Source organism: Durio zibethinus, chromosome 26 (assembly GCF_047325235.1).
Source record: "Durio zibethinus cultivar Kanyao isolate XHJ-2024 chromosome 26, ASM4732523v1, whole genome shotgun sequence".
Lineage (NCBI taxonomy): Eukaryota > Viridiplantae > Streptophyta > Magnoliopsida > Malvales > Malvaceae > Durio > Durio zibethinus.
Window position 1 is genome coordinate 10587511 of NC_143187.1, and position 25018 is coordinate 10612528.

A 25018-nucleotide genomic window follows, 5' to 3' on the forward strand; every position below is an offset into this window, starting at 1 on the left:
AGATTTCGACGAAATTTTTCAGAATCCGATGAAAATTCAATCGGAGTTCTTCGGCCGTTTTAGAGAGAAGCGAGAGAAAAAAGAGGAAGAGAGAGAGAGAGGGGAGAAGGTTTCTGTCGAAAAACAGAGGGAAGAGCCTTATATACCCTCCAAAAATGACGTCATTTTTATCTTAAGTGACCTAGAGGATCCGCGCGTTTTGTCGAGATCTGACCCGACCCGAGCGTCGATCCGCTTCCTGACCCGAACGTGTCTCCCCCCTCCGAGCCAATAGCTGAGCCGAGCCGAGGTCCCAAGCTGCTTTTTCGAGCCATTTTTCTTCCTTGAGCCGAGCCGAGCAAAGCCGTATTCCGAGCCGCTCCAGGATTTTTTTTTTTGAATTTATTTATTTATTTATTTATTTTTATTTATTAGATTAGGTTTATTTAATATTCTTTTTATCTTTATTTTATTTTTATTTTTATTTTACTTTTCATTATTTTATTTTATATTTTTATTTATTTTCACTTTTATTTTGTTTTATTATTCTATTTTTTTTAAATAAAAAAAATATTTTTGGGGAAAAGTTGAAAGTATCAATTTTTCTTAAAAATAAATCTTCAAAAAAATATTTTTAAGGAAAAGTTGAAAGTATCAATTTTTCTTAAAAATAAAATTTCAAAAAAAGTATTTTTGAGGAAAAGTTAAAAGTATCAATTTTCCTTGAAAATCAAAGTTTTCAAAAAATAATTTTTAAGAAAAAGTTGAAAGTATCAATTTTTCTTAAAAATAAAATTTCAAAAAAAGGTATTTTTAAGGAAAAGTTGAAAGTATCAATTTTCCTTAAAAATAAATCTTCAAAAAATATTTTTGGGAAAAAGTTGAAAATATCAATTTTCCTTAAAAATAAATCTTCAAGAAAAATATTTTTGGGGAAAAGTTGAAAATATCAATTTTTCTTAAAAACAAATTTTCAAAAGATATTTTTGGGGAAAAGTTGAAAGTATCAATTTTCCCTACACACAAAAATAATTATTCTTTCCTTCTTTTTTTATTTTGATTTTGATTTTGATTTTTCTTTAAATAATCCGACGACAGAGCCTCTGCAAGTGAAACAGTAGTTTTTCTTGCATACTCTTGAGGTGAGGGAATTTTCTCAATTTTTTGCTAAAAGTATTAGAATCAATTGAGAATAATTTCTAATAATTAATTACTCGGTAAAATTTTAAGGCTCATTGGATAACATAAATTTAAATTGGTACCATCTTTTGATGGGTGTTATGAGGGTGCTATAACCTTCCTCACACGTAACCGAACTCCTGAACTCTGTTCTGGTTAGAAGATCTGAACCTATTCTTTTAGAGACCCTTGAACTTAGGTATTCTCTGAAAGGACAGATTCTTTAGGTGATCAATCGCACCTAGATAAAAAAGATTGGTGGCGACTCCTAAAAGTCAATATCTAGAGATAGATCCCCGGATCTAGACGTTATAACAACACCCATCTCTTTTTCTCTTCACACCCCAAATTAAAACACTAATTTTTTAAAAAACCAAACACCCCACACCTCCCTCTCTTCTTCTTCATCAAAACCCAAAACCCTTTAAGGATTCAACCCAAATCAAGCTCCAATCTTGATTTTAATGATATATAGCTTAGAATCATAAGTAAACTATTTATTTTTTTTTCTATTTATTCGTTTGATTTTGTGTTTAGTTTTCAAATATTTAAGATTTTAAATTTAGAGGTATGATTTAAGGTAGTGATTTGAGCCTTCCTGAAATGAATTTTTGAAATGTGTTGAAAGTTTTCAGAAATGGATGAAGGTTTCTGTAAATGGATGTTTGAAAATTTTTCAACTTACCAAAAATTCAATTTCGGAATCCCTTGTTAGAAATTTAATTCCTGAAAACCTTTAAGAATTTTCAGAAGTATATTTTCGAAATTTCTCAATAGTTTTCGAACATTCATTTTCGCAATCCTTTAAAACTTCTGGAAATGGATTTCTAGTACGCTATAACTTTCAACCACCAACAAAGATCAACTAACTATTCGGTATACAAAAATTGCTCATTATGTCATTAGCAAATTAGCAAATTCGCCAATAGGGACTTTTAATCTTTCAGTCATCAAGCATTGTAGGTTCAATAACGTTTACATATTTTATAATTCTGATAGACATGCATTTGAGAGAAATTGCTAAGTGTGAAAAAAATACTTGTGCAAATTGATTGATGTACTATGTGCGATGAAGCATGACTACCTCATCACATAGTGCAGTAATCATTTGCACGGGCATTATTCCCAATTGATGATTCCTTTCAAATACATGTTTATTAGAATTGATAAATATTTCAAATATTATTGAGTAGATAATATCTGATCGACAGATTAGAGATTTCTACTACCGAAATTAAATATCGTATATGTAAGAAAAATAATTACAAACTCACTTGAAGATCGCAACAGAAAAATTGAAGTAAAAAAGTACTTCTAAAAATATATATCCAGATAATTGCAATGCTTTCCAAAAATATAATTTTAAATAATTATAATGCTTTTTGAAAATGAATTTTTGGTATATTTAAGAATTTTTTGAAAATATATTTTTGAAATTTTGGTACATTGAAAAAATTTTTGAAAATTCATTTTCAATAACTTACTAAGAAGGGATGTAAAGCACAAAGAAATAATTAACTAATGAATATTTAAAAAAAATTTTATTTGATTAATTTTGTGAGATGCATTAAAAATTATTTGGATGCAAATAATCCCACTTTAGAGAAAAACTCTTTCTTTTTTCTCTTTTGTTCTTTTTCTTCTTTTTTTTTCGTTAATATCATAAGTACCTTTATCTTTCTTTAGGTTTTTTGTTTTTTTAATTTTACTATTTATTCATGAAATGTCACAAATATCTTTAACAAAATAAATAATATTTTTTCCTAAAAACAACAGGTGTTGCGCAAGGAAATGGTTTGTCGACAAAATTATACAGATGTTAGATGAGATCAGCAAACATCAGCGGATTAACTTCTACAGTTCTACCTTGGACTTCTAGTTCTTTCGCTCGTTTAGACTTTAGTTGCTATTATCTCAATTCCCGCGAAGATTTCGTTGATCAGGTTAGTTTCCCAAATCTTTGTCTTAAATCTCTGTTATTAAAAACTGGGAGCTCTTAATTTTTATTTTAATTTTGACGAATTTGTAGTTCATCCCCTAAGTTTTTAGGTCAAAATTTCGGTTTCCTGATCGGTATAGTTCCATCCCTTTGCAGATTCGTGCTTTGGGTTTCTCATCTCTTAGCTGAAACCATGGACTTTAGCCATTTAAGTCGTGAGCAAACTACTCTGATGGGATCTGCTTTTTGTGTGATGCTTACAATGCATTTCACACTGCAGCTTCTATCACAGCATCTTTTCTACTGGAAAAACCCAAAGGAGCAGAAAGCTATACTAATTATTATCCTTATGGCTCCTATTTATGCTATTGACTCCTTTGTGGGGTTATTGGATGTTCGAGGAAGCAAAGCGTTTTTCATGTTTTTGGAGTCAATCAAGGAATGCTACGAGGCATTAGTGAGTGCCCCCTTTTGCTCAATCTTTGGATTTGGCTTTATTGGATTTGTGTTTGTTGAAGTTAATCACTGCTGCTTTAATGTTTTTGGCTGTAGGTGATTGCAAAGTTCTTGGCTTTGATGTATAGTTACTTGAATATATCTATTAGCAAAAATATTGTACCTGATGGAATCAAAGGAAGAGAGATTCACCATTCATTTCCAATGACCCTTTTTCAGGTATGGAATTTTAAATTAATATATGCTATTTCAACAAGTTATACTATTAATCAAATCTCTTGATATATTGCGGTTGCTCAAACTACAGCCTCGAACAGTTAGGCTGAACCACCAAACACTAAAGCTTCTCAAGTATTGGACATGGCAATTTGTTGTCATCCGCCCCGTGTGTTCTGTCTTGATGATAATACTGCAACTCCTTGGGTTTTATCCTTCTTGGTTGAGCTGGACATTCACTATCATCCTTAATATTTCTGTTTCATTAGCATTATATTCTTTGGTAATCTTTTACCATGTTTTTGCAAAAGAGTTGGCACCTCACAAGCCACTTGCAAAGTTCTTGTGCATCAAGGGGATTGTTTTCTTCTGTTTTTGGCAGGTAAAACCTTGTTCTGTTCTTTGGTTCTTTCAATGAATCTTTTTATTTTTGGAGGGCTCACTTAGTTCACAAACAATAGAAGCATGAAAGGATAGACATTTGTTTTCTCTAAACCCCAAAGGATAAACAGTGAAGGCCCAAAGTAAAACTAATCAAACCTATTTCCTAGGCTCTGAACACTGTGGAGATAGGCTAACCAATACTCAGCTTTCATAATTTGCGATCAGAAAAGCATTGAGGCCTCTTTAAGGAAAATATTCCTCCCTATGGACAGGGGAAGATATTTTGCGATGGGGCCTAATCTAGGTAATTCAACATAAAATCAAATGCATCATGTACTTAATCAGATGGAACTCATCAAAGAAGAGTAAATTATAGCATATGTGCTCATTATTCAAACTTAGCAAACCATATAGCTTCTCAATTTTCTGCACTCCTCCTTTGGCTAGATATATCTTATGTTTCTTCCTTCTAAGAAGTTTGCCTGATTAATGCTTCAGAGTGGAACTTTCTGATTTGAGGACTATAAATTCTTCAATTATTTGTAGCTATTGCAGAGTTTTTGACTGTTTTGTTGCATTAGATTTGAAAACCAAGCTATACATGCAGTCAAATTCTTAAAGTTGCCTTGTGTTGCAAATGGCAACTCGCTTCCCCCCAGTAGTAGCAACTTTACATTTTCTTGTCTTTGTATTGTCAATGGTTTGTTGAATTGTTGTTGAACTTCATTATTCTGTAAGCATACATTCGATATTGGCATTAATGGACCACATGCAGGGAGTGGTGCTTGAAATACTTGTTGCGGTGGGCATTATTCGATCTCATCATTTCTGGTTGGATGTGGAGCACCTTGAGGAAGCTCTTCAAAACGTATTGGTGTGTCTAGAGATGGTTGTTTTCTCTGTTCTCCAGCAGTACGCATACCATGTTTTCCCATATAGTGGAGAAACTGAAGCTAAGATGAAGCTAGGCAAGAAAAATGAATGATATTGGATGCCCAAACTCCAATTGGAAGAAAATATGTGTTCCTATGGTATTAGAATATGAGCATGTGAATGCTTATGCTTTATGTTATAATTGTTTTTGTATATCAAACATGAATATATGCAAGAAAGACATTTCTTGAGGAACTTTTACTTTACCAAATGCAAGAAATAAAAATTTTGAAACCATAATATTTAACTTGATAGGGTATGCGGCCAATAACCTCACTGTCAATAGAAAAACGATATGCATAATTAGTTTTTCTTTCTTTGGACATGCAAGGTCTCTTCATCTCTAACTATGCCTGACATTGCCATACAGAGAGTAAAATCTTATAATGGACTTCAAAAACTGTGAAATATTACTCGCTAAAGATCACCTACAGTTGTTATCATACTGCTAAGTTGTTTTAAGTTTATTGTTAATCACAATTTGTATATTAATGTTAATTTGATTTGTTCAAAGAAACAATTCTTTTTTTGTTATCATTTCAGAGCTGGCCAATTCGAGAAATTGAGATTAAACTCCAATTCTCAGGCCCTTGTTATAATTTTCGTCAACTGACTCTTGAAAGAAAGCATGCTAGGCCCTTGTCTGTTTGTTTTTGAACCATTCCCTCTCACTATACTATTTCTTGTTTATTTCTTAGTTTTCCCCTATAACTTCAGTAATATTCCAGTCACCACCCTATTTCTTGTTTTTCCCATATAACTGTTTAGGTTAATGCACTGATTGATCTTAAAAATTTTAAGATCCTGAGTTGTTGCCTTACTGCCTTCCCTAATAGCCTTGAAGGCAGTACTAAATCCCACTTAAAGAGTACAATGTTACTATGATCATAGATCATCAAAAATCAACTAGTGAATACGTTAAATAGGATGGATTGGTTTTGGTAGACACCAAAGATGAAATCCCCTTACGAGTCTAATTGTTGCCATGATTATAGATCATAAATTGTTGGATAGGCTAAAGACAATGGATTGGTTTTGGTAGACGCAAAAGACGATTCTATCGCTCATACTAAAAATCAACATAATTGTCCCGATCTTAACTTGATTCAATATTTCGATAAGAAATAAGCATACATAAAAATCTTAGAGTTCCATGGATTTTACACAAATGGAGCTCTATAAGATATTCTTAAATTAATGATATATAGTATATGATTTAATTATGGGATGTGATTTTCTTCTATATGTTGTAATTTGAGATTCACGAATCATACTTAGAAAGATCTAAACTGTTTTTTTTTTTTTTTTTCAACTCCTAAGCATTATAAGATGCAGGCAAAGGCTAGGCATGTAGCTACCAATCTAGGGCTTTATTTGACGCAAAGACAAAGCTGAGCTCTAAGCGTCATTTTCAATGAGAATGACCATTTAGGCAACGTAACATAAACATGAAGTCAAACTTGGTATGATCTTTCGAAATAAAATCAGAGACAGCTTTCAGCTTCACATTGTTTCCATGTATACTTGGTGAACTTCAACAAAAACAGAAAAAGAGTTTATTTTCTGAATGAATTAGCAAGATAAAGAATGTAATATATATATATATATATGGAAAAGGAAATTTGGAAACCTAGTAAGAATCACATTAAAAAACAAAATAGATCCATATTACAAATTAGGGATGCCAACGAGTTGGGTTAGGACGAGTTTTTGTTCGCTCTGAATCCGACTCGATTTTATAATCATAAAATTCGTATTCATATTCGTACCCAATCCAAAATTTTATAATTTTTTTTATCCGAACTCGATCCGAATACGACATTATATAAACTATACCCGATTCGATTCGATCTGAAATTAATAAAATATTATTTTTTAAATATAAATATATAAATATATATTAAAAATTAAAAATAATTAAAAAAAATATTTTTTATATAATATCAGATCGAGTCAAATTTACCTAAAACTCTTATTTAATTTTCACTTATTAGTATCTGATTTAACCTGATCTAAAATCTGATTAAAAAAAAAATTTAACTTTATAAAATCAGATCGAATCGAAATCTTTTCGTTTTGGATTAGACTGCCAACCATGTTACAAACGCCTCTAGACAACCTAGGGCATGTTCCAATGAAAGAATGAAATTTGTCACCTATCCAATAAAAGGACGGTGCCATATCAGCAACAGACTTAAGAGTTAAGACTATAGACTTGAAAAAGTGCCTCATGTTTTTCTTCCTTTCCCATCTCCATATTTGTTGTTCTTACCCAACGAGTGAATTTTAAATTTTTATATGAAGTTCAGGAAGTTATTTTTTAAAAATGGTTTAATAAAAATTTTAATAAAAATATTTAAAATGATATTGATAAAGTTTAATATGAAAATCAATAATATATAAAAATAATTATTAAAAATATAATTTATAATTTAAATTTGATAAATATTTATTCAAAAGTAAAAATTATGTCAAAATTTTTTATTAAAAATATTTATTTGACAAATATATTAAATTTATTTAAAAAATTAGAAAATTTGCTCATCTATATAATAAAATTTTTTAATTTATTGATTTTAATTTTCCACAAATTTCTCTTTAAAAACTTTATTTAAATCTTTTCGTTTACCAATGACTCAAGTAGTCATTAAAAAAATTCTACGGTTAAGTTCAATATTGTCTCTACTTGAACCAATCAATCAGGATTTTCCAATTTGTCTGACTTATCTACTCCCACCACCGTCCATACTTTCAACTGTTAAAACGGTTCCCTAAATTACTAGTAAAACCTTATCGTTTGGAGATGTCATTTCCAGGATGTTTCTTGCGTCTAGGATTCAGCCAAACCGTCTCTATCTCAACAAAACTGTTCCACAGGCCACAAACCCTTTTGATTTGTCTGCTTTATTTTTTGTTTTCAGTCAAAATTCATGCACTTTTTGGAGGAAACAACAAGCTAACATGGAACAACTCCTCATAATCAGGACAAATCAAAGGTGGTTAGCTCAAATGAGAAACATTAACTTCCGGTGTTAGTTTGTGGACTTAATTTGTGGGACATATTTGCAATATTATCTGTAATATTATCCTGACAACCCAACTGTAGGCAATTAAATATGCTTACTTTTGTGACTGTCATCTTCATTTTTTTTCTTCTTACAATGAATATAATACTTGGGTATGTAATGTTTTGGTGATGCTAGCTAGATAGCTTAGAGATCAAGTTTGTTTGATGGGAACATGGATATAAAATCAAACAGCTTTACCTTTTCTTTTTAAAGGATGTTTATTCTCGTGTTTCACTCCATGCTTGTTAAAATTATCATGGTTTTAATAAGTGGTGTAAGTGAAGAAAGAAGCAACATCTGATCAATAGGATTAATGGAGTGATTTTTTTTTTCTTATATGAGTTAAGGATTAATTAGAGCTATTAGTCGGAGAAATATCATAAGGAAAAAAATAGCTTGGAATCCTGAGGGAGCATAACTCAAACGAAAGCATCTCTCTAAGGTGAACAAAGACATATACATAGACATGACATATACAAGTTCCTTATGCTCTTTTAACCAATGATAATCAATCAAATAAACATTGGTAAATAGTAGTACTACTGTTTTTGGATGGCTTGAAATAAAATATCTACGTTAATATATAGGGGTCTCATAATTGAGGAAGATAGAGCCAAAGGAATATGTTCCGAGTATCCATTTATTTTAAAAAAATCTCTTGTAGTAAGTACTAATTTTCTAGATACTTTAATCAAATGATAGTTGGCCAGTCTACCATACGTTCCATGAATATACCACGAATTTTGCACTGAAAGCAGTTGCAGGGAAATCTAGGAAAGAAAAGGGGAGGAAATAGATTTCCTTTTTCCAGGTTAATGATTGAATATCCAAAGCATAGATTATAAGGAAAATTAACGCACCAAACCACCAACAATGTGGTCATATTTTTAGTACATAGGATGAAATAATTATTTGAAAAGTATATACAACATTGCTTTATCCGAAGTTTTTCTATTTGAAAAAGAAAATGAAATCTTGTTCTTTGAGTAGGAATCATGTATTAATTAATTGAATTAAATGTTTGTATGCCCAAAATCAAGAGCTTTTATCATTGAAAATATGCTCTTTTTTTTTTTTTATCAAAAATTTCATGTTGATCAATGATTTAGGTATTGTTTGCTAACTATTTGCTCTTCACTTCGAAATTGGATTACCTCTTTTTCTATTAAAAAAAAAAAAAAACCCGAACTACCACCATTATTTCTGATGCATACGCATACCACATGTGCAGCATTACTTGTTTATCCACAAAATACATGGCCAAAGTCCTTCTATGGTGAAATATCCATAATTTTCTAATTCAAATCTTCATACACTTTCGCTTGAAAATGATTTTTTTTTTAATACAACTACCATGCACTTTCTTCTTCTCTAGACTTTGATTAACGGAGTCAACTCTATCTTCTCCTTGCAGTACCTAATCCTAAAACATTTTGGAATATTAATGGACCGACAATTTGTCACCCTTCTCCGACACGCGTTTTAGCCGAAAGCAACCGTTGTTCATCAGCCTTCATTCTTAATCCTTTTTAGGGAGCGTTAATTTCAAATCTTAGCACAACATTAATCTAGAAAGTACATACTAAATTGACATCTGGAAAGACCAATGACTTTGAATGTCTTAATCAGTAAGTTTCTATCTCTTATCCCTAAAGTACTGTAAATTGCATGCAAACGGATGGCACGATACACGGCAACAATTGGGTTTCTCAACTCCCATCTCTTAGGGCTCGTTACTTTTGGCAGAAAAAGTTACTTAAAGCATATCTTTTCAGCCACTACCCATAGTATTTAGTTTTTGCATGAAAGACTACTATACGTGACGGCACATGCAATATCGTCTTAAATTTTTTTTTTTAAAGTATGAATTCGAGAGAGATTGAATTTAATTAATAAAATTAAGAGTTTAATATTTTATCAATGAGTCGAACAATTGTTGACAGTAAAAATATTGCGTTTCGTTTGGTTTGAAAAAAATAATTTTTGTTTTTATCTTTTAGTTTCATTTTTTAGAAAATAATTTTTATATTTTGTTTTCTAAAAAATGTATTAGTAATTGAAAATAAAAATTATTTTCTAAAATACAAAAATAAGAAAATAAATAAAATATTCAATAATATTACTACTAATATCATCTAATTATAAATATAATATATATTTATTAATCAATAACATTAAAAAGTGTTTAAATATGCTAATTTACAAAACATAAGGAAAAAACTAATGAACATCCCTTATTTTTACAATTAAAAACATTTTTTTTTAATTTTTATATTTCAACTCATTTTTATTTTTATTTTCTAAAATTTTTTTTTCATTTTTAATTACCAAATACGTTTTTCACTCATATTTTTCATTTTCTTGAAAAATAAAAACAAAAAATGGTTCTATTTTGTAAAACCAAACACTATCTTACTATTTTTGGTTGATTTTCAACTATTCAACCAATAAAACTTATTGTCACACCTAAACCGCTATGGAAAATTCTTGTGATGCCCACGGTTACATCATTTATTTACTTTGGATTTATTATTCTGAAACTAATGATATACTCCTTCTGTCTCATTTTCTTTGTGTATTTTTTTTAGATGTCCCAAAATTATGTCTTTTTTTTTTTTAACATCTAAAACTTTTACTTTTTTATATTTTAAAATTATTTTAATGATTTTTTGACTTTTTAATATTAAAAATTATGGAACTTTAATTTTATAAAAAAGATTTTTAATTTTAATATAAATACATTAAAGTTAATTTTTTCTTAAACTCCGTTAAAGTCAATACAAGACAAATAAATTGGGACAAAAAGAGTATAATATATGATTTAATTATGGGGTGGGATTTTCTTCTATTGATATATTATAATTTGAGAGTCACGAATATATATTGGTTGTTTAATTATTTTAAAGGAAAATGAATCCTAAATAATTCTAAAATGATAAGAATCATATGTAATATTATATATTAATTGATCATATATTCATGCATTTTGCAAACGGGAGTCTTGTAGCCAGCAAACAAAATTATGGATAAAACGTCATGAAAATGAAATAATTAAGAGTTGAAAACTAATTAAAATATTGTTATAATGTTTTTATATATACAATTGCAATTATAGAATTCTCTTGCTATATATATATATACATGGTGGTTCACAGTTTATAATTTTTTTTTCTTGACTAATTTATTTGACATGTACTTTGAAAAATATCTGCTCATCAACCAACTGTTAAAACACCCATCGACCAAACAGGGCAGAATTTCATGTCTCCACTCTAAGTTTCATGATATTGATGTTGTTGATCAGAAACATAAAAAATGTCAATGACTTTATTATGGATGGGGTCTCATGTTGCCTTAATATATAGTTTTGAGCATATATTATAAATTGTTTGTCCATAAATATGGACCGAGTCCTGACTTCAAGTCTTTCTTATCGCTCGTCGTTTTTTTGTATTTTGGCTTTGTGCTGAAAAAAAAAAAAAAAAAAAAAAAAGACTTTGAGATGCTTAGTCAAGTCTCTACCTTACCCCATAAGATGCGAGACTCACGAATTATTATTATTATTTGCATCCAAATTCGAGAATTGGATTCTTTTACCCGCGTTATTTTTTTTTTCATTCCTATTTTGTCTTCAAATGAGTATTTATTTATAAGAATCTTAAATTTTGTTTTTTTTTCTTCTTTTCTTAACTTTAATCTAAAAAAACATTTTATTATTTATTAAATAAAATTTAAAGATTTTAAATGTTAAATAAAATTAACATATATATAAATAATTCTCAAATATTTAATAATAAAAGTATTATTTGATAAAAAAATAATTTTATTAAGTTTCAACTTATTAACAAAAATATTATTTGACATAGAATAATTTTAATTATTTATTAATTTAAATAATATATAGATTATAATTTTATTACATATTAATTTAAATCTAATATCGTTAATAAGTTTTTCTTCTTCTCACTAAACTTCATTTCATCATTATTATTGCATTTTACATTTATATCTAAAATATATATTTCATTATTAATTTTAATTTAATAATTACAATATTTAATTTTAACACTATAATAATTAATTTTATCGTCATTATTATTTTTAATTTTATCAAAATCAATCTTATCATCCAATCTACATGATGAACCGTTAAGCTATGATGGCTATTTAAATGCAGTAAAAGGTTAGGTGAAAAAAGCGCAATGTTTCTTCTCAATAATCACTATGTTAGCTAAGGAATCTCCCATTTTTTTTTTCCATTTAAATGAAATGAAGTTTGAGCAAATATTTTAAACACCAAAGCGACGCACTCATAAAAGCCTGATTAAAAGGGGAAAACAAAGAAAAGATAAAAGCATTCATGACAGGTTACTACGTTTGGGGACAGACACAGCACATATCCTCTTAGTAACTGGAAATTGGTAGGACACAGCCATTAGCCACACTGTTCCATTTCTTTCAATAGTTTCTTTTCCATCTTTCTTAAAATAACCCATGCTTTTCCATAAAATGATAAAATCATTAGTTATTTCAATCTTACAAAGGTTCTATTTAGATGAATGATAAGATTAATTACAGTAAAATTAAAAATAATAATAAAAATTATTGTAATTATGATTTAAAAATTTATTATAATTATCATTAAAAAAATTAATAAAAAATTAAAATTAATTTAATTTTATTAATATTATTATTTGAATTTAATTAATAATGTGATAAATTTAATCATATCACACCAAAATATACGATGAAATTCAAACGAGAACAAAGAAAAAAAGGTTGGTCGGTCAGAGGTGCGCCAGCAAGCTGTAGATCACATGCCCAAAGGTCGAACCCCCTCCGCACCCACTGGAGCAGCGCTTCAGGATCCTGCTACAACTTGCGTGAGTAACGGTCAATAATATGACCGTTGGAAAAAAATGGATTACTTCTATTCCCATTAAATAATTCAAAAGGAATTCCTACTGCTACTTTTTAGCCCCATTTACTATATTATAGTACACAATTATAGTCTGCAGGTTTCTTAAAAAAGCAATTCTCTTTACAGTCTCCAGAAAGATTACTCACTTAAATATATTAAAATTCTTGAAACCCCCGCGTCTATTATTATTTGTTTGGCCCCACACTTTTTTAAATTAAAAATTAACTAGTTCTCACTCAACTAACCACCCAAACAAAAAATTTGCCATTATTCAAAATTTTAAAAATAAAAACATTTTCATTAATCAAATAAATATTATAAAAAATATTATTTTAAATAATTTATACAATTATTTTTAAAAAATAATATTAATCCAATTTAAAAATCAAATTTTAATAAATTAAAATTCATTCTTTTATTCTTATATTTTAATTTTTAATAAAAAAATACCAGAAAAATTTAAATTTACGATATGAAATAAATCCTTTTTAATTTATCTTTTAAGTTATTAGGAGAAGAAATAGTAATGGTAAAATTATTTTACCAGAAATTAGTTTGATTGATTGAGAACGTAACTTAATTGTCAAAAAAACATAATTACGATGGTCTAGTTCTGGAAGGATCACTTGTTTTCGTGTCGACTTGAACAGAAGCAAAGAAAGCTTCGTTTTAACCTTCACCTTATCTTTTAATAATTTAATCAAATAAATAATCCTTAAAATTTATCTCTCTCCTACTATTTCATTTTACAACTGGGGCCACCGCTGATATTCAGGAAACAAACATCATCCGTCAATTACAATTCATCTTAAATCCAACGGGCAAGATTCAATCCTAAACTGTTTCCCCACTCTCCCTCCCTATAAATTTCCATTCACCTGACCCTCTGTCACCCGGTGAACCCAAAAGAAGAAATCAAAAAAGACCCTTTAGCCTTCAAAAAACCAAAGAAAGGTGTTTTTTTTTTTCTTTCACCTGTAAAAATGGCGTTGGCTAGCACTTGGATGTTGTCGTTAAAGGTACTCTTTATCTCTATTAGTATATTAGGTATAGCTTTCGGACTTAAAGTCTCTGTTCCATTGGTTTTGGAATTCTCTGTATCTCAAGCTCCGTTATTGTGGAGCACCTTCCGTTCTTGGCTCAAGCCTCCCTATCTTTACGTCATTATCAATGGAATCATTATCACAATCGCAGCATCGTCGTGGTTTCATCAAAACAACAGCGAGAAAGATCAGATGGAGCAGATGCAGCGAAGATCGAAGATCTCGGTTGATCAACGGCCGGCGTTAGAGTACGAGATGAAGAGTGGCTCAGATTTCGATGTGGTAGAACCGAGTGCCTTCGTGTACGAGCCAAAGCAGAGAGGAGAAGAGGTGGAAACGACGGTTTTTGAGGAGAGCAATGTGGTGGTTGAAGATGATAGAGATGGAGGTGACGAGTTTGCCGTCTCCAAGTCAGAGTGGATTCCTCCAAGGAGAATGGATTCTTCGGAGGTTCCATCTGTAGTTCTGTTTCCACCGGAGAAACCCCCGGCTTCTTCTAGGATCGGTCACCGGAAACCTGTTAAAGCCAATCCTGAAGGTATATTCACAATTTCTACATCGAATCTTTTTTACAATTTATTATTTTTTATTTTTAAAAACTTTTAACAGTTATTCGTTAGACTTTGTCTATATCTAAAGTATCGAAATTAAAAAAAATCAGAAAAGCTTTTTCTGTCGACTCGACGGAGCCTCTCCGGCAGCGTTTCAGTGTTCAGGTGTTCCGAGTTCTATTCAAACGTCGTCGGTTTGATTTTTTTTAATAAATAAAACAAGAGACTGCTTGACGTGCCACTGAAAAAGTCCAAAATAGTCCTTTTGTTTCCTGTATTATAAAAATTAAAATAGCTAAATTACGTAACTAAGAAGGATGGAATGGTGATTTAATTAATTAAATATCTGCGACTAATGCAGGTGTCCGAGCGTTGAGGGTGGCGAAGCCAAAACGGCATGAGACACTGGAGAACACGTGGAAGATGATAACGGAAGGGAGAGCAATGCCGTTGACGAGGCACTTGAAGAAGTCGGACACGTGGGAGCATCACGGCCGTGATATCAAGGTGGAAGCATTGGCTGACTCGCCTCTGATGAAGAAATCAGAAACGTTCAGAGACCGGACCAATTACCAGCGTCCACCTGTACAAGTGAGCTCTTCTCCGGCTTCAGGAAAGCTGAGGAAAGAGCCGTCGCTGAGTCAGGACGAGTTGAACCGTCGAGTGGAAGCGTTTATAAAGAAGTTTAATGACGAGATGAGGATGCAGAGGCAAGAGTCACTTAATCAGTACACGGAGATGCTTAACCGTGGATGTTAGCCACTAATTATTGGGTGACCATAGTTAAATCAACCTTTTTTTTTTTTTAAGGATAGAAAATATTTCCTTTCATAACCAAAAAAAAAAAAAAAAAAACGGAAGAATGTGTTTTCTCCAACAGGCTTAGAGTGTTGGAGTTGAAAAAAAAAAGAAAAATTACCCAAAAATGAAAAAAAAAAATGCTTGATGGAAAAGGTTTGAGTGTGAGTAGGATCATTCATAGGAATTAAAGTATTGTAAATGAAGACAACTAGCAGTTTTCATATTTAAATGGATAACTGATATGTTTTCTACTAGCTCATCATTTTCTTTGTTTAGTTTAATTGAGCCTTGATCATGGGCCATAACAAAATTACTTAGAAGGTTACGTTGAAATGAAGATGGCTTCAATAATGTAATTTTATATATATTAAATTCCTTTAATTTTTTTAAATAAAATAAAAAGTATTAAAATGTTAAAAGTTTGAATTTTAAATATATTAAAATTTCTTTTTCAAATTCCCTTAATTTTCGTTATAAATAAAAGCTACCAATAAAAAAGACATCCCATTCAATGCATCATGGATAAGTAGAATAATGGTGTATTCTATAATGAAATGCATGTGGCAGGTCCTTGTCTGCCTATACCCACTATGACACCTAATCCACGGTTGGAACGGTTGGGAGCCGAATAAATGTGATTAGGGGTGTTAGATAATTTTGATTTGAATTATATTATATTATTTTTATTAATTAAATTAAATTTTTTTATTTTAAAAATTAATTGATCAAAACTAACTCAATTGATTTTATTAATTTTTTTATTAATCAAATAACTGAATATGTTAAATTAATTTATATTTTAAGTTTTTAACATTTTAGATTAAAAATAAATTAAATAAAATTATTTAATAAAAATATTCTAATATCATAATATTAAATTAAAAGTTTTAATAACTAGAAATAAAACGTATAATTTTATATATTTTTAGTTATATATATAAGTTTTATTATATCTCAATTAAAATTTTAATTAATTCAATTTTAAAATTAAATTAATTAAAAATTAAAATTTTTTAAAATAATTTTTAATAATTGATTGAAATTAATTTAATAACTGACCAATTAATAAAATTAAATTTATTCAATGGATTAATTTAGTTAAAATCAAAATTTAAACATCCTGAAAATGATGTGGTCTGGTCTTTTTCAACACCTTGATACGCTAGCTCTACAGCGTCAACGTCACCCTAAATTAAACATGTTTATAATAATTGAATAGAGTTTTATGTGATTAGTTCTCACTAATTTTATGTTTGAGCAATCAAATTTTGATCTTCATATAGCTCCAAAACCACAGATTCGTATTTCATGGAAACTTTATTCCCGGTAAAATTGAAACTGATTGCCCTATGACGTTGGGTTTTAATCATAGCCCTAGCAATAGCATTAACTCTTCTTTAAGGTCAAGCTTTTCGGCAAAGTATTGCTGTATCTTAAAGCTTCATATAAGTACTAACCATAGGCCCCAACCCCAATTTAAGTTATATAATAAATAAAATTCCATTCACTTAATCCACTTTGTTAATTGGGATGGAGTTGTTCGTTTGATGGGTCAGGTCACATTCGGGCTGGCTGAAAAATGTGGCATTCACCACTATAATAATTCATATCGTAGCATGCGTCTCTAATAATGGCATTGTCTGAAAGAAACAGAAGCCAATGGCAATGGGTTTGCCTCAACCTCACATGATAATCATTACTTCCCTTTTGTTCTTCATTGGATGAGCGCAAGCACTGCTTAAAATTCACCTCCCTCACCTTACAAAAGTTCAGCACCTTTCGGTGTAATAATTGATAATCTGAAAATATGTTGTTCAGTGCTGCCAGAAGACAAACAACAGGAAGAGACTCCATATATGTTCTGTCATTTGATGATATTTTATATGGGAAAATTAAGATTAAACACTGGAGCTAGTAGTCACTTGGATTGTCCAATAATAGATCATATTAAAGTTGAAGAAAGAACTCCAAAACTTAACAGATTTGATCAAAATATACAAATACTAAGAATACAGCTCGGAAATTTTGCTAATTGGGTACATGGTTCATAGAATTGTCAAAACTATTTCAGTAGGATTTTTTTTTCCCTATTTTTTGGCCAACTCAATAGGGGTCGAATATCGAGAATTTTTAAGCTTTCTTCTGCCTTTTAATTCGCTCAAGTGCACCCAGCCTGCTGTTACCATTCTGTTCTTTGGCAGCTGAGGCATCATCTCCACCCTCATCGTCATCACTGTCCCTCTTCCGAAGACCCCCAAACACAGCAGATGGAACAACTCTTTCCGCAATTTCAACTTCTTCTTCTGAGTCACTTTCTTCTGGCAACTCGATATCTTCAAGATTTGCTGTTGTTTTCAGCCCGCCATCAGCCTGTGACTCAACTCCAGCACTCACAAACCCTACTTTTCTGGTGCTGTCTTTTATAGTAGCATTATTAGCAGCAGGTAATAACTGCCTCTCAAGTGCAGCCATTTCATCCTCAGAGATACCAGCCTGTTTCAATTTGTCTTTAGCTTCATCAATGTTCTGATCCTTCTGCAAGAGATACTCTGGGAGAATGAAGTGTGTCTGAAAGAACAGAAAACAATGAGAAAATACAAGATTATGCAAGAACAAGGATTAAATTAGATATTAATACATGTAAGTGATATGTCACTGCATGATATCGATATGCCAATACCAAACGGCATCTTTATAGTAACACAAATGCTGTCAAGGTAGCCGGTAGCAGTAGCACAAAATGAATTGAAATTAAGTCCTTAGATGATAGATGATCTATAAAGAACATATACTGATACAGTTGTTAAAACATTTTATTCTAGAAACATATCTGATGACAATAGGAAAAACTCAGACTCCATTTAGTAAATGCTTTTTGCTTTTTTTCAAAAAAATGAATAGAAAAGAAAAAGAAAAATAAATTAAATTAAATTAAATTTGAATAGAAAACTAGAAACAAATAGCAAAAATCAAAAGCATTAAACAGAGCCTTAGTAGTCAGCAATATTAAAACTTGTAAACAAGTTTTATTTTGTCCTATAAGAAGAAAGCATAAACAAAAGCATAATGCATGCCATTACTTATTTCATCCACATTTCAATGGTAAATTACCAGTGACAACCATCTCCTTTTGTCCAAACAAAGGTCATTTCTCGATGCATAAGAAATGAATATTAAAACTCGAATCTTTCTTTTAACTTATGCTTTTTGGTTGTGTGCAATTAAAAATAACAAAGAACAACAAGCTTACCTGGCTATAACTTGCAGAGACACTCCGTTTAATCCTCAACATTTCTCTGAAGGTATCTTCATTTCCATGTTGCACCTCAAACTCTCGCCATTTATCCCAGAAATCAGCATCAGAGCGTGGATCAGCAAACTGAGATGCAAATACATATATTCCACGAGCACGATCAATTTCTCCTAAGCTCTTTTCCAGCTCTGCATATTTCAAGCACATTGTCTTCACATCTTTATCTGGAAGACCAGACTCTATTGCCTGCTCATAAATTTCTCTTGTTTTTGGGACACCAAAGATCTCAGCTGCACGGGCAATGTAAATCTCATACATGCCAAGTTTTTCATGATTTGGCACAGCCTTAGTTGCTTGATCATAGACCTTCATAGCTCGCTTAGCCAGCCCATAATCCTCCTCCAGCTTTGCATACTGAAGATACAGAGGTTTTACTGCATCTGCAGGTGCCTGATAAAAATGAGTCAAACTGATGTCAAAATTAGTATCATAGAACAATGGTAAATCGGCATCATTCAAGTCAAATATAAAGTTTAGGTAGAAAAATAAAGGAAATGGAAGAAAGACAAAAAAAGCAGATCATAGACTTTAAAAGGGAAGTTTCCAAACAGTCAAACTCGTGCTTCCACATAATCATGTTATTCTACACCTTTAAAATTAAATCAACGATACTAACAGCTTGCCAGTCATCTGAGACTATTATTTCTTGCACAGACAACAATCCTCTAAGCAGCCAAAGGCAGACTGAGAGTAATGCCATCTAACTAGTTTTAAAGTTCTTTATCTGTTAAATGCATTTTAGCAAGAATCTTATGCTTTGAGAATGGGGAAACCATTCCCCCTTTCAGTCTAGTGACCAGTAATAAACTCCGAAATCAACCCTGAAAAATAGAAACAGATAGGCATATAATTTTGGCTAGAGGTCCTCCTTTTATTACAACTTAATAAGTGCCCTTAAACCTACTTTAGTTATACAAAAGGTAAATCAAGCCAATTGTGAAAAACCCATGCTTATAATACGTCAGCAACAATGATAACTAGCCTAAAGATTTGAAAGGATAATAATATGCATACCGTTTCAACAGCATGCTCAAACAGCTCCCTTGCTCGTTCCAGTTTCGTCTTCCCGTATCTCTTTACAAACTTTGACAGATAAGTGACCCATATATCCTTCACATGCGGATACTTGAATATCTTGACACCTCTTTCATACACTTTGAAAGCATCTTCAAAATATTTGTTCTCCTGCACAAATTAGAAGAACTCTTGTTAGTCCATCAGTCCATATAAGGAAAACTTTTAACAGAATTGTTGTAACAGAAGTACAAAATTGTTTTTACCTCTAACAAAAATGCATAGTTTATAATAATTTGTGGCGTAGCAATTCTTAAATCCAGTATTCTCTCATAGACAGCTCGAGTTGACTCCAAAGTACCCAGACTTTCTTCCAAGTCTACATAGAATGTCCAGAGCCTCAAGGATTTATGGAGCTTCATCTGAACAGGTTCATTCCCATCAGCAGCCACTGACAACAACAAAGTAGACCAAAGATCCTTAAGCTTAATAAGGTACCAACCATAGATAACACTGGTCTCATTTTTATTTTAAAGAAAAAAGGTTTCAAGACTCCGAGATGGAAAGGAATAGGATACGAAGCTATGCATGTCAGAAGGAATGTAAAAACCTAACATCCAATTCAGATATCATTTACTGATGCAACAGAAACAAAGTTACCTCTTCGTTTGACCTCAACAGAAGGCTCAGCTGTGGCACGTCTCATCAGCTCCAGTGCACCTTTGAAATTTTTGTGCCTCAGTTCCATCTCTGCCCACTCAGCCCATACGCTTGCCAAGTGATCAACAGCCTTGTAATTTACTTGGACAGCTTTATCAAAAATGACACGAGCATTTGCCAGATCATTATAAGTCTCATAAAGCTTCGCAAAAGCCACCCACAGAGTATGCGGCTTTCCAACAGCTTTCATTGGGTCAATCGTCCTAACAGCCTCTGTGTATGTTAATATTTGCTTGGTGGGGTTACCCTCAAATAACTTGACCCTACGGTGCCATTGCTCTACATTATGTGGATTCTGGCGTAAAAGGACACTATTAGCCAGTTCTGGCCTTCTATTCATCAAATGCTCTAGCCGAGCCAACCTCAAATCAACATCCTTGTCATCATGTAACCAAAAACCCTTAAATATCTTCTTCTCAAACTTGGATTTTGACTTGCACAGATTAACATCAAAACGGATGTCTTCATCTTCATCCTCCTCAACGTCTTCTTCTTCCTCATCGCTCAAATCCATGTTCTCCATCTTAAGAGCCACCATACTCTCTTCAAATTGTGAATAAGCATCAAATATGACACTGAAATCCCTCACAGTAACCACCGTTGTCATTCCCTCCTCAAAAATATCCCTGGCCTTCTCAAACAGATTTCTTCTGATGTAATAATCAGCAAGCGAAGTCCACAGTCTCCCAACTTCATCTGTAAACTTCCTAATCCCGCCTCTGATAATTGCATCCACATTGAGGCCCGAAACCTCTGTGGCATGTGTTGTCAACAAGTCACACAACTCTAACCACAACCTATGCTTGGTTTTACCCTTTATCGAATAAAACTGATCATCATTCAAAACAGATGCTAACCTCTCTGCTGCTTCTTGCCACAGACTTGAATTCACCAAAAACTCAATAAAATCCTCAATATGACTAGGATCATACTTCAAATACCTCCTATAAACCCTAAGCGACGTCTCAATAGGGATACCCTTTTGACTCACAAAAACCAAATAAGGCTCCCAAATCCTATCATGTTGAGTCACTGGTAATGCACAAAGCGCCCTATCAAATGTCCTACGCGTCTTACCAATCAACTTCTGCTCCGTTAACGTCAACAAGTACATTATCCAAATCCTAGGCATCTTATGCATTGTAACAAGCGCCCTCTCAAAAGTATTATTAAGGGTTTCATATTGAGGGTGAGTAACGGGTAAATTCCGAACAATTTCGAGACGTTCGCGTAAATAAGCATGCCAAAGTTTGTAACTACCAGGCAAAGCTTTCAGGGCTCTTTCATAAATTAAAAACCTTTTCTTGAAAGGGGCATCTGATCTAGCTATTAGATACCTCCACCATAGTTTCAAACTAAAGGGGTTTCTTAACAGTTCTTCTTCGTAAAGAAGGTCATCTTGAGATGGGTATAGTTCCTTTGGCAACGACATTCAAGAAAACAGCCAGGAAAAAAAATAAAACCCAGAAATAAAAATGAAAAACAATTGAACCCTAAACCTGTGAGAAAATTGCTTGACTGACCTGAGTGGAAAGCTGTGGCAGTGTTTATACAATTGAGATAAACCCGAAATAATTTTGCTGGGAAAGTCCCGATTTTGATGATGGTTTCCTGCTGGATCCCGCAGATTTTTGTGTTATTTTCACTTTCCTATTCACGAGTTTCGGGCAGGAATCGGATTTGATTAACCTGCTTCAAGATTTGACGAATGGGCCGAGTAGGCCATGAAATATGGTCCATTGGACTAGGTTGACCAATTTTTATAGGCTCATTCATTGCCCATGCCTAGTTTTGTCCAAAGCCCATGCTCTGTTCAATAATCCACAGTTGTCATGGATAGATTGTTTGGTTTTGGAATAATTCCCAGTTCAAATTTCTTATTCGCAGCTCAGGGATTTTTTTTTTATTCAAATTATAGTAATTAAATCGTAAGCACTAAAATTAAAATTTTAATATTTTATTAATAAATTACACGATTAGCTTCTTTCTTAAAAATTTATATATGATAATACTTAAAGAAAAAAGTTAAGCACTAAACGCAAGCCTATAAGAACTGGACCCAGCCTACAAGTCCAGACAAATAATTAGACTTTGCACGCGTCTAACTCTTACGCCGGTGATGTAATATTATAATATATGACTTCATTGTGTACGGATTTACATTTGATATAATATTATATAAATTTTATGTATTTATTATTAATGAATAAATTTAAAAAAATTTAAAATTTAAATATAAATAATAAAAATTAATTTTAATTATCAAATTTATAATAATTTATTAATAATTTAATAATATGTGATTCACTAACAATTATTAAATTTATTCACTATTTAAGCATAAAATATATAAACGTTAATGATATATTTTAAACTCCACAAACATGACGATCCTTCAATTTTATTTTAAAAAAAAATATAAGAACTTTCAATAATGGGATATCAGATAAATTTGTTATTATATAATTTTAAATCTTATAACCATCGATTGATCTGGTAAGAAAGAAAGGAAAAGGCAATCCCACAGCTTTGACTACACGATAACACTACGAGGGAAGGGTGGGGGAGCCGTTTTACTTTTCAGGTCCTTCCCAATTGCTCTACACATGGATGCCGTAAGCACCTAATAATATGTTCCAACGCACACGCAAAGACCCCGTTTTCTCTCTCTTTCTTTCTCCCTCTGCTGCAACTCAACACCACTGCACGACATTCAAAGCCGCGTTTCACTTTGTAAATTGTAAGTAATTTTCATCCCAATTCCCCCACACTAATTTTTTTTTTTTGTGTTCTTTATTATTTTTACCAGACAAATAAAAAAAAGAAGACACCCCTTTTTCTTCCCTTGATTTGCACTGTGAACGTAGAATTTTGTTAGGGAATGACTCATTTTGGGATGAACTAAGGTAAGAAGTTTTCTTGGGTTCTTTCAATTTTTGTTCTTGATCATCCGGTTGTTTTGTTCTTAGCTTATTTTCTTTGTTGGTTTTCTCTTAGAAAATCATATAGAAATAGAACTAAACAATGTTAAATTTTTTATATTTCCCATGTTTGATATTGAAGAATTCATAAAGTTAGTGATTTTGTTTCTGGGTATCTTTGATTTTCATTTTCTTTGCTGATTTCAGTATTGGTTGGATTTATATGTTATGCAGAAAACTAGAATCTTTATTGATGATGATGAACATCTTATTGCTTTTTTTTTTTTTCTGTTTTATTGATTCAATTGTTTCGCAGTGAATAATCTTTAGTTCTCTTTGCGCGTGTCCCATTCTCTTCTCCAATCCTCCAAACTCTAACTCAAAACCCCAATTTATTTGATCGACCCTTTTATTCAATATAATAATATACAAAGTCTAGCCTAGATGGAGGTTAAGCTATGGAGCGACAAGCGCGAGAGAGAAATGTATGAGAATTTTGCAGAGCTATATGCCATTATCAAAGCAACAGAGAAGCTTGAGAAGGCTTATGTGAGGGATATAATTTCATCATCTGAATATGAAACTGAGTGCCTAAAGCTTATTGCCCATTTCAAAACCTTATCTTCTACACTCAAAGACACAGTACCTAGAATTGAACGCTTTGCAGATACATATAAAATGGATTGCCCAGCTGCTATAAATCGTCTGGTGACCTCTGGGGTGCCTGCCACTGTAGAGCACCGAGCTGCTGCTGCTGTGTCTGCTACTACGTCAGCTGCCATTGTGGCTGAATGCGTGCAGAACTTTATTACTGCCATGGATTCATTGAAACTCAATATGGTGGCAGTTGATCAAGTGCACCCTGTGTTGTCTGACCTCTCAGCATCACTTAATAAGCTTGGTATTTTGCCTTCTGATTTTGAGGGGAAGACAAAGATGAAGGAGTGGATTTTAAGGTTATCAAAGATGGGGGCAGCAGATGAGTTAACAGAACAGCAAGCTAGGCAGCTCCACTTTGACTTGGAATCTTCATACAATTCATTCATGGCAGCTTTGCCTAATGCTGGTACTTGAAGTGATCCAATATATGGTATTTTTGTTTAGTGCTGCAAGCCGGTGGATTCCTAGTGATGTCTGGAAAGGATTATTAGTGGATAACAGTGTATACATTTTTGAATTATTGGGTTGTTAAGCTCAAGATGCTATTATGTGCTCTGATTATGGAGAAAATGTTTATGGTGTCATGTATGTGAGAATGAATTTGTGATTTGATTTGGTTTTGTAATGTTAAAATATTCATTCGCCTATTGTTTTTTACCATGGTAGTTTATTTGTTATGCATGAATGATTGTTGTCTTGTATATTAATTATTTGTCCAGCATAGCTGAAAGTTTCGAAATCAGGTATAATCCCATCCAAGAGCTGGCATTCTTTTTCATAGATGAATAAGCAACAACACTTAAAGGCACAATGGCTGAAAATTCTTCAATTCAAGTAAATGCAGTTCATGGTATTAGGCATTCAAAACATGGCAAGAAATGAGGCAAGTCTGAAGTCTCTCTATTTGTGCTCAATTTAAG

At 31.9% G+C, this 25018-nt stretch overlaps 3 protein-coding genes and 1 pseudogene across 6 annotated transcripts; 3 read left to right on the top strand and 1 right to left on the bottom strand.

Annotated features, from left to right (window-relative positions):
- Positions 1 to 2928: 2928 nt before the first annotated feature.
- LOC111275094 (uncharacterized) lies at positions 2929 to 5338 on the top strand. Its single transcript, XM_022860235.2, has 5 exons — positions 2929 to 3101; positions 3254 to 3554; positions 3650 to 3772; positions 3861 to 4151; positions 4929 to 5338. Exons 2-5 carry the CDS (start codon positions 3291 to 3293, stop codon positions 5136 to 5138), a joined length of 888 nt encoding a protein of 295 aa, XP_022715970.1. The 5' UTR covers positions 2929 to 3101; positions 3254 to 3290; the 3' UTR covers positions 5139 to 5338.
- An 8622-nt stretch (positions 5339 to 13960) lies between these two features.
- Positions 13961 to 15729, top strand: LOC111318764 (uncharacterized). Its single transcript, XM_022921634.2, has 2 exons — positions 13961 to 14656; positions 15031 to 15729. Exons 1-2 carry the CDS (start codon positions 14059 to 14061, stop codon positions 15426 to 15428), a joined length of 996 nt encoding a protein of 331 aa, XP_022777369.1. The 5' UTR covers positions 13961 to 14058; the 3' UTR covers positions 15429 to 15729.
- Positions 15730 to 17397: 1668 nt separating this feature from the next.
- LOC111275098 (Tetratricopeptide repeat (TPR)-like superfamily protein) lies at positions 17398 to 22173 on the bottom strand. 2 transcript variants are annotated; one of them, XM_089755097.1, is made up of 6 exons: positions 22041 to 22173; positions 20458 to 21934; positions 20064 to 20248; positions 19798 to 19968; positions 18721 to 19173; positions 17398 to 18038 (listed from the first exon to the last, which is right to left on the bottom strand). In XM_089755097.1, the coding sequence occupies exons 2-6, from the start codon at positions 21656 to 21658 to the stop codon at positions 17601 to 17603; spliced, it is 2448 nt and encodes an 815-aa protein (XP_089611223.1). In that variant the 5' UTR covers positions 21659 to 21934; positions 22041 to 22173; the 3' UTR covers positions 17398 to 17600. The 2 variants fall into 2 exon arrangements, with proteins under 2 accessions (XP_089611223.1, XP_022715971.2); XM_022860236.2 differs by having other exon boundaries at positions 20458 to 22173.
- An 852-nt stretch (positions 22174 to 23025) lies between these two features.
- On the top strand, positions 23026 to 24755 carry LOC111275099 (vacuolar protein sorting-associated protein 28 homolog 1 pseudogene; annotated as a pseudogene). Of its 2 annotated transcripts, none has more exons than XR_016334210.1 (2): positions 23026 to 23423; positions 23755 to 24755. The product of XR_016334210.1 is annotated as a vacuolar protein sorting-associated protein 28 homolog 1 pseudogene, transcript variant X2 (transcript). The 2 variants fall into 2 exon arrangements; XR_016334209.1 differs by having other exon boundaries at positions 23026 to 23257.
- Positions 24756 to 25018: the final 263 nt, after the last annotated feature.

Coding starts and splice junctions, on each gene's coding strand:
- LOC111318764 (XM_022921634.2), top strand. CDS start 14,059: ATGGCGTTGGCTAGCACTTGGATGTTGTCGTTAAAGGTACTCTTTATC. Junction 14,657..15,030: donor TGTTAAAGCCAATCCTGAAG/GTATATTCACAA, acceptor CGACTAATGCAG/GTGTCCGAGCGTTGAGGGTG.
- LOC111275094 (XM_022860235.2), top strand. CDS start 3,291: ATGGACTTTAGCCATTTAAGTCGTGAGCAAACTACTCTGATGGGATCT. Junction 3,555..3,649: donor AGGAATGCTACGAGGCATTA/GTGAGTGCCCCC, acceptor TTTTGGCTGTAG/GTGATTGCAAAGTTCTTGGC. Junction 3,773..3,860: donor TTCCAATGACCCTTTTTCAG/GTATGGAATTTT, acceptor CTCAAACTACAG/CCTCGAACAGTTAGGCTGAA.
- LOC111275098 (XM_022860236.2), bottom strand. CDS start 21,949: ATGTCGTTGCCAAAGGAACTATACCCATCTCAAGATGACCTTCTTTAC. Junction 19,969..20,063: donor ACTATGCATTTTTGTTAGAG/GTAAAAACAATT, acceptor TAATTTGTGCAG/GAGAACAAATATTTTGAAGA. Junction 19,174..19,797: donor TTGAGCATGCTGTTGAAACG/GTATGCATATTA, acceptor CATTTTTATCAG/GCACCTGCAGATGCAGTAAA.